This window comes from Dendropsophus ebraccatus, chromosome 4 (assembly GCF_027789765.1).
Source record: "Dendropsophus ebraccatus isolate aDenEbr1 chromosome 4, aDenEbr1.pat, whole genome shotgun sequence".
Taxonomy (NCBI): Eukaryota; Metazoa; Chordata; class Amphibia; order Anura; family Hylidae; genus Dendropsophus; species Dendropsophus ebraccatus.
Window position 1 is genome coordinate 15,468,723 of NC_091457.1, and position 8,710 is coordinate 15,477,432.

At 46.7% G+C, this 8,710-nt stretch overlaps 1 protein-coding gene across 1 annotated transcript; it reads left to right on the plus strand.

Moving 5' to 3' along the window:
• The first annotated feature begins 3,346 nt into the window (after positions 1 to 3,346).
• Positions 3,347 to 8,006, plus strand: COMMD9 (COMM domain containing 9). The gene is made up of 6 exons (XM_069968119.1): positions 3,347 to 3,456; positions 5,210 to 5,335; positions 5,682 to 5,821; positions 6,191 to 6,225; positions 6,437 to 6,540; positions 7,720 to 8,006. The coding sequence occupies exons 1-6, from the start codon at positions 3,394 to 3,396 to the stop codon at positions 7,858 to 7,860; spliced, it is 609 nt and encodes a 202-aa protein (XP_069824220.1). The 5' UTR covers positions 3,347 to 3,393; the 3' UTR covers positions 7,861 to 8,006.
• The last annotated feature ends 704 nt before the right edge of the window (positions 8,007 to 8,710 follow it).

Genomic DNA, 8,710 nt, shown 5'->3' on the forward strand with positions numbered 1-8,710 from the left:
GCTACCTCTGTCCATGTCAAGACCTGTCTAGAGCAGCAGCAAATCCCCATAGAAAACCTCTCCTGCTCTGGACAGTTCCTGACATGGACAGAGGTGGCAGCAGAGAGCACTGTGTCAGACTGGAAAGAATACATCACTTCCTGCAGGACATCCAGCAGCTGATAAGTACTGGAAGACTGGAGATTTTTAAACAGAAGTAAATTACAAATCTGTATAACTTTCTGAAACCAGTCGATTTGAAAGAAAACTATTTTCGCCAGAGTTCTCCTTTAAACATAGAAAATGATAGAACAATAAAGCGAGTATATAGCAAAACTGCTTAGGTAGATAGGGAGATACATTTTTTTTAATAGTTATATCTTTTTTCCTCATATATAGTTTTTTTGTCACTTAGTATAATCCAGGAGGACATCTTTCTGTAGAGTAATTATATAGCGCTGACACGTTCCACGTATGCCAAGCCGGGTCCTGATGAGCCGCGCCAGCCGACTGATTTATAATGCAGTAATATCAGTTACAAAATGGCCGCAGTAATGAGGGACATGAGCATTAAGCAGGATTAATGGCCTATTGTGTCGCGTCTCCGGGGAAAGAAGCAAGAACTAAACGATTCCTACAATAATCTGATAGAGAGCACAAGACCTCAATCACTCCGCAGAACCCGGCCGCCATACAAGACCTCGCTGCATTACCTGCCCGTATTCCCATTACAGCCAAGGCTCTTATACCATGTGAGCTGTGAGTGCAACCCCCCTCCCCCATGATAACAATGCCTGGATAATATGATATATGGGGGTTGGTCTGGAGTCTGATTAATACTGGAGGTCTTATATTAATTTATAGGAATCTGTTCTACTACTCAATATTAATTTGGGGTGGGGGTGGGGGGGTCTGCTCTGGCGCCTTATATTAATATCAGAAATGTGGACTGGAGTCTAATGAAGGTTGGGGTCCGGTTTGTAGATCTGAATATATTTAGAAGGTCTGGTCAAAGGTCTAAAATAAATATGGGGTCTGGATTGGGGTCTTATATTAATGAGAGGGCCTGGTCTGGGGTCTCAGATTAATGAGGGGGTCTAGTCTGGAATCTCCTATTAATGAGGGGGTCTAGTCTGGGGTCTCATAATAATGAGGGGGTCTAGTCTGGGGTCTCATTATAATGAGGGGGTCTAGTCTGGGGTCTCATTATAATGAGGGGTTCTAGTCTGGGGTCTCATTATAATGAGGGGTTCTAGTCTGGGGTCTCATTATAATGAGGGGTTCTAGTCTGGGGTCTCATATTCTAGTCTGGGGTCTCATATTATTAAGAGGGCCTGGTCTGATGGCTCCTTTTAATGAGGGGGTCTAGTCTGGGGTCTCATATTAATGAGGGGGTCTAGTCTGGGGTCTCATATTAATGAGGGGGTCTAGTCTGAGGTCTCCTATTAATGAGGGGGTCTAGTCTGGGGTCTGATATTAATGAGGGGGTCTAGTCTGGGGCCTCATATTATTGAGAGAGCCTGGTCTGAGGTCTGACATATTGGAGTGGGTCTTCATGTAGGAGGTCTAGCCTGAGGCTTAATATTAATAAGGGGGTCTAGTCTGGGGGTCTCCTATTAATGAGGGGATCTAGTCTGGGGTCTCCTATTAATGAAGGGGTCTAGTATGGGGTCTCCTATTAATGAGGGGGTCTAGTCTGGGGTCTCCTATTAATGAGGGGGTCTAGTCTGGGGTCTCCTATTAATGAGGGGGTCTAGTCTGGGGTCTCCTATTAATGAGGGGGTCTAGTCTGGGGTCTTACATTAAAGAGAGGGCCTAGTCTAAAGTCTGATATATATATAAGGGGGTCTAGTCTGGGGTCTCATATTAATGAGGGGGTCTAGTCTGGGGTCTCTATTATTGAGAGGGCCTGGTATGATACATTTGAGGGGGTCTTCATGTAGGAGGTCTAGCCTGGGGCTTAATATTAATAAGGGGGCTGCCGGCTTCACCTCTATACAAAGTCCCCATCTGTATTGCTCTACACTGTAATGACGCCTACTCTGACCTCCCAAGTACAATATTTAGGCCCAATTTGGGTCCTCAGCCCCTGTATGCCACCACATAGTAGTAAGGTCCCCTCTGTGCCCCCATAATGTACTTAGGTCCCCTCTGTGCCCCCATATTGTACTTAGGTCCCCTCTGTGCCCCCATATTGTACTTAGGTCCCCTCTGTGCCCCCATATTGTACTTAGGCCCCCTCTGTGCCCCCATATTGTACTTAGGTCCCCTCTGTGCCCCCATATTGTACTTAGGTCCCCTCTGTGCCCCCATATTGTACTTAGGTCCCCTCTGTGCCCCCATATTGTACGTAGGCACCCTCTGTGCCCCCATATTGTACTTAGGCACCCTCTGTGCCCCCATATTTTACTTAGGTCCCCTCTGTGCCCCATATTGTACTTAGGTCCCCTCTGTGCCCCCATATTGTACTTAGGTCCCCTCTGTGCCCCCATATTGTACTTAGGTCCCCTCTGTGCCCCCATAATGTACTTAGGTCCCCTCTGTGCCCCCATATTGTACTTAGGTCCCCTCTGTGCCCCCTTATTGTACTTAGGTCCCCTCTGTGCCCCCATATTGTACTTAGGTCCCCTCTGTGCCCCCATAATATACTTAGGTCCCCTCTGTGCCCCCATATTGTACTTAGGTCCCCTCTGTGCCCCCATATTGTACTTAGGTCCCCTCTGTGCCCCCATATTGTACTTAGGTCCCCTCTGTGCCCCCATATTGTACTTAGGTCCCCTCTGTGCCCCCATATTGTACTTAGGTCCCCTCTGTGCCCCCATATTGTACTTAGGTCCCCTCTGTGCCCCCATATTGTACTTAGGTCCCCTCTGTGCCCCCATATTGTACTTAGGTCCCCTCTGTGCCCCCTTATTGTACTTAGGTCCCCTCTGTGCCCCCATATTGTACTTAGGCCCCCTCTGTGCCCCCTTATTGTACTTAGGCCCCCTTTGTGTTCTATATATTAGTTAGATCTTCCCCAGACACATACAGGGCCTCATCTATAACAACTACTACAGGCAAAACTCTGAACAGTCACCATAGCAACCAGAGTCTAATGATCCTGTCTTTATTACATCCTTTCTGACCAATAAAGCTTTAGGATACAAAGTTTCCTTTGTAATCTTAGCTAAAAGCTGATTGGTTATAGTATTCTGGAATAAGTTTTCCATATCAACCATTTACAATCCGACAGCCAATGAAATCGCAGCTTATTATTTATAGGTAAATTGAAAGCGGTGGTTTGATTGGTCTATAACTCCCCAGAACACAAGCCTCTACCCAGCCGTTCGGCGCGCTCAGTGAGTAAACTACACCTCCCAGAAGGCTTTGCGGTCCGGACGCGCCTTGCCAGAGACACGTGATCAGAGTCACATGACAGGAGAGATGGCCGCTCTGCCGGAGAGTGTGTTTTCCAGCTTGCAGCTTTTGTTAAAGGTGAGAGACGCCGTCATGTCTGTAGGAGAACATCTACCTCGTATTCCTATAGTAAACGTCTGTGTATTACCCGGGGCACTACAAGTATCAGCATGCAGGAAGACAGTGGGTTATATGGGGAGGGGGCGGGGCTACATCATGTGAAGGCTGTGTGTAAGAACTACAGGTACCAGCATGCACTGTAAGCCTGAGTGTTGTATGAGGAACTACAAGTACCAGCATGCAATGTAAGCCTGTGTGTTATATGGGGACTACAAGTACCAGCATGCATTGTAAGCCTGTATGTTATATGGGGAACTACAAGTACCAGCATACACTGTAAGCCTGTGTGTTATATGGAGAACTACAAGTACCAGCATGCAATGTAAGCCTGTGTGTTATATGGGGACTACAAGTACCAGCATGCACTGTAAGCCTGTGTGTTATATGGGGACTACAAGTACCAGCATGCACTGTAAGCCTGTGTGTTATATGGAGAACTACAAGTACCAGCATGCACTGTAAGCCTGTGTGTTATATGGAGAACTACAAGTACCAGCACTTTGTCATAGTCTGTGTGTTACCACCATATACTTATAGTCTCCCATGTAACATACAGACTGTCACCTGTACAGAGCTGAGGGTTTGTTACAATGGCTGCAGTATATACACTCACCGGCCACTTTATTAGGTACACCAGGCTAGTAACGGGTTGGACCCCCTTTTGCCTTCAGAACTGCCGCAATTCTTGGTGGCATAGATACAACAAGGTGCTGGAAGCTTCCTCAGAGATTTTGGTCCATATTGACATGATGACATCACACAGTTGCCGCAGATTTGTCGGCTGCACATCCATGATGCGAATCTCCCGTTCCACCACATCCCAAAGATGCTCTATTGGATTGAGATCTGGTGACTGTGGAGGCCATTGGAGTACAGTGAACTCATTGTCATGTTCAAGCAGAAATCGAGACTCATCAGACCAGGCAACGTTTTTCCAATCTTCTACTGTCCAATTTCGATGAGCTTGTGCAAATTGTAGCCTCAGTTTCCTGTTCTTAGCTGAGCGGAGTGGCACCCGGTGTGGTCTTCTGCTGCTGTAGCCCATCTGCCTCAAAGTTGGACGTACTGTGCGTTCAGAGATGCTCTTCTGCCTACCTTGGTTGTAACGGTTGGCTATTTGAGTCACTGTTGCCTTTCTATCAGCTCGAACCAGTCTGCCCATTCTCCTCTGACCTCTGGCATCAACAAGGCATTTCCGCCCACAGAACTGCCGCTCACTGGATGTTTTTTCTTTTTCGGACCATTCTCTGTAAACCCTAGAGATGGTTGTGCGTGAAAATCCCAGTAGATCAGCAGTTTCTGAAATACTCAGACCAGCCCTTCTGGCACCAACAACCATGCCACGTTCAAAGGCCCCAAATCACCTTTCTTCCCCATACTGATGCTCGGTTTGAACTGCAGGAGATTGTCTTGACCATGTCTACATGCCTAAATGCACTGAGTTGCCGCCATGTGATTGGCTGATTAGAAATTAAGTGGTAACGTGCAGTTGGACAGGTGTACCTAATAAAGTGGCCGGGAGTGTAGACTGTCCCCTGTACAGTGCTGAGGGTTTGTTACAATGGCTGCAGTATATAGACTGTCCCCTGTACAGTGCTGAGGGTTTGTTACAATGGCTGCAGTATATATAGACTGTCCCCTGTACAGAGCTGAGGGTTTGTTACAATGGCTGCAGTATATAGACGTCCCCCTCTTGTCTCCGCTCCCTCAGGCCTCCTCCAGGGATGTGGTGCAGAAGTTGTGCAGAGACGCCTTCCCCCGCCCGGCCCTGGGTTCTATCCAGCTGATCGATCAGGTGTCGTCCGGCCTGTCAGTGTCTGCGGAGGAGGCGTCTCAGGTGGGTAACCCTGTCACCCCGTAACCCAGGATGCTGTAAGCTCACGGTGCACGACGTTTTTCCTTGGTAAGGTCACGGTACACAATCTGTTTCCCTGGTAAGGTCATGGTGCACAACGTGTTTCTTTGTTAAGCTCACGGTGTACGACCTGTTTCCTTGGTAAGCTCACAGTGCACAATGTGTTTCCTTAATAAGCTCACCGTGTACGACCTGTTTCCTTGGTAAGGTCGCGGTGCACAATGTGTTCCCTTGGTAAGGTTGCGGTGCACAACGTATTTTCTTGGTAAACTTACGGTGCACAATATGTAAGGTCACATTCACATCCACCTTTTTCTTGCTCCTCTAGGTGATCCAGGCGGTGCACTCCCTCACCCATCACGTGGTGTACAGAGGACTGATCTCCGCCGAGCAGATCCTTTCCGTCTTCCCCGATGACTTTCACCAGAACCTGAAGAATCTCCTGATCAAAATCATTCTGGAGAATGTGTGAGTGGCCGAGTACCGCTGATTTTGCAAAAAAGTAGCCGTCCGTTTCTCTCCTGATAGTGGGGGTGGTGGTGTATTGTGTGTGCCTGCAGCTGTCCGGGCATGCTGGGAATTGTAGTTTTGCAACAATTGGAGAGCCGCTGATCTGGAACCATTGTTATAGACCAGAGATGGGGAACCTCCGGCCCTTCAGCTGTTGCAAAACCACAATTCCCATCATGCCTGGACAGCCAAAGCTAAAGCTTTGGCTGTCCAGGCATGATGGGAGTTGTAGTTTTGCAACAGCTGGAGAGCCGGTGGTTCCCTACCCCTGTTATAGACAGAACCCTGTCACCCTGCTCATACATTATACTGTTTCTCTTCCTGTAGATCTGCTTGGAGAAGTGAAGCCCAGAACACCAGCAGTAAGTATCCCCGGCTGTCACCACGTATCCCCGGCTGTCACCACGTAGCCAACATTAATTGCAGTGTGTCTGTGATTGATTTGAACGGCCGCCATGTAATACCACGTTTCCCCTGTAGTGGCCGCTGTCATTGCTGATTAATCAGAAGATGTGTAGTTAGTTATAAGCCGCACCCTGCCCCCCATATACTGACATCTGCTTCTCTCTTTAGTCTCTTTGCCACGTCTGGTAGATATGGACTGGAGAGTGGACATCAAGACCTCCTCGGACTCTGTCACAAGAATGGCCGTGCCCACCTGTCTGCTGAAGATGAAGGTGAGTGCATGATGTCATAGATTTTATATCAAAAGTCCGTCTTGTGCTCATTTTTAAAAGTATTAAAAACCCTTTATAAACCCCCTCCCAATAAAAGTTTAAAATACCCCCTTGCCCATTATAAAAATAAAATAATAACATATTACATATCGTAGCGTGCGGAATTGTCCGATCTATTAAAATATAACATTATTGTTCCCGCACGGTGATGGTGTAATGGGAAAAAAAGGGAAAAAAACGCACCAGGATTGGTGATTTTAATAAATTATATATCAGAAAAAAATTTATAAAAAGCCCTGTAGGTGGAAAAATAAAAGCGCCATGGCTCTTACAAGGCGGGGAGGAACATTGCATTAATTTGACCCGGACTTTTGTGCATCAAAGGGCTCTGTCTTGAAGGGGTTAAAGATCATCCTTAAAGGAGAAGTCCGGCGAAAATTTTTATTAAAGTATTGCATTGCCCCCCAAAAGTTATACAAATTACCAATATACACTTATTACGGGAAATGCTTATAAAGTGCTTTTTCCCCTGCACTTACTACTGCATCAAGGCTTCACTTCCTGGATAACATGGTGATGTCACTTCCTGGATAACATGGTGATGTCACGACCCGACTCCCAGAGCTGTGCGGGCTGTGGCTGCTGGAGAGGATGATGGTAAGGAGATGCTCAGTGTCCCTCCAGTGCCCTGTGTCCCTCAGTGTCCCCCTGCCATCATCCTCTCCAGCAGCCACAGCCCGCACAGCTCTGGGAGTCGGGTCGTGACATCACCATGTTATCCAGGAAGTGACATCACCATTTTATCCAGGAAGTGACATCACCATGTTACCCAGGAAGTGACATCACCATGTTACCCAGGAAGTGACATCACCATGTTACCCAGGAAGTGACATCACCATGTTACCCAGGAAGTGAAGCCTTGATGCAGTAGTAAGTGCAGGGAAATAAGCACTTTATAATCATTTCCCGTAATAAGTCTATATTGCTAATTTGTATAACTTTTGGGGGGCAATAAAATACTTTAATAAAAATTTTCGCCGGACTTCTCCTTTAATTCCCATCAAATTTGAGAATTAATTTTCTTAAGTGTGATGGAACCTGTATCATGTGACTGGAGTGATGGGACTGGTATCATGTGACTGGAGTGATGGGACTGCTATCATGTGACTTATTCCCCAGATCCAGGAGGACCCAGCTCTGTGCGGACTGGAACCAGCAACCTCCACGCTGACCATGGAGCTCAGTAAGGAAACCTTGGACACCATGCTGGATGGACTGGGCCGGATAAGGGACCAGCTATCTGCTGTGGCTAACAAGTAACTAACGCCCGGCCCCCCATAAGCCAGTGCCCCTACCATTCCGTCCTTCTAACGGACGACACGGACGCTGCAGACCTCACATAACAAACAACACAACTGCATTTCCTGTAAATATTGTTTTTCTAATATTATACTGTCCTTATAAAAAAAAAAAAAAAGCCTTGTGTGGCCCTCGAGTTCTTACCTTAGTCACCCTGAACTGTCTGCAACTACAAAAGCTCGTGTCTAGAAAAACTTGGCCGCTTTATTTCTCAGTATGGATGTGGATTTTGCAGCTCAGTTCCATTAAAGTGAATGGAGCTGAATTGTAATATCACACACAACCTGAGGACAGGGGTGGCGCTGTTTGCTCAACACTATTTATATTGCATAGCCAATGAGAGCTTACCATGCTGCAGTGTAAAACATGGGGGATCAGATAGAACTGCAGGCTGAGTCACTGAGGCCACTTTCTTCACAGCATAGACGAGTGTGTTGCCCTGATGTAGCAGAGCTGAGAAGCAGCCAGCACCTGCAGGTGAGCATCCTCTATAGGGTAATGGATTATAAATGACTCCTCTGTGAGGGCGTGCAGTATAGACATCTATATTATTTCCCTAGATCCCTCATGTTGCTGTCATCACTGGTAATCTAGTCCATCGCTTTACATCTGATGACATATGTCTCATGTATCTAAACCAAAACTCGATTGTATATTTAAAGGGGTACTCCGGCAGAAAATCTTTTTCTTTCAAATCAGCTGGTTTCAGAAAGTTATACAGATTTGTAATTTACATCTATTTAAAAATCTAAAGTTTTCCCATACTTATCAGCTGCTGCTGGATTCTTTCCAGTCTGACCCAATGCTCTCT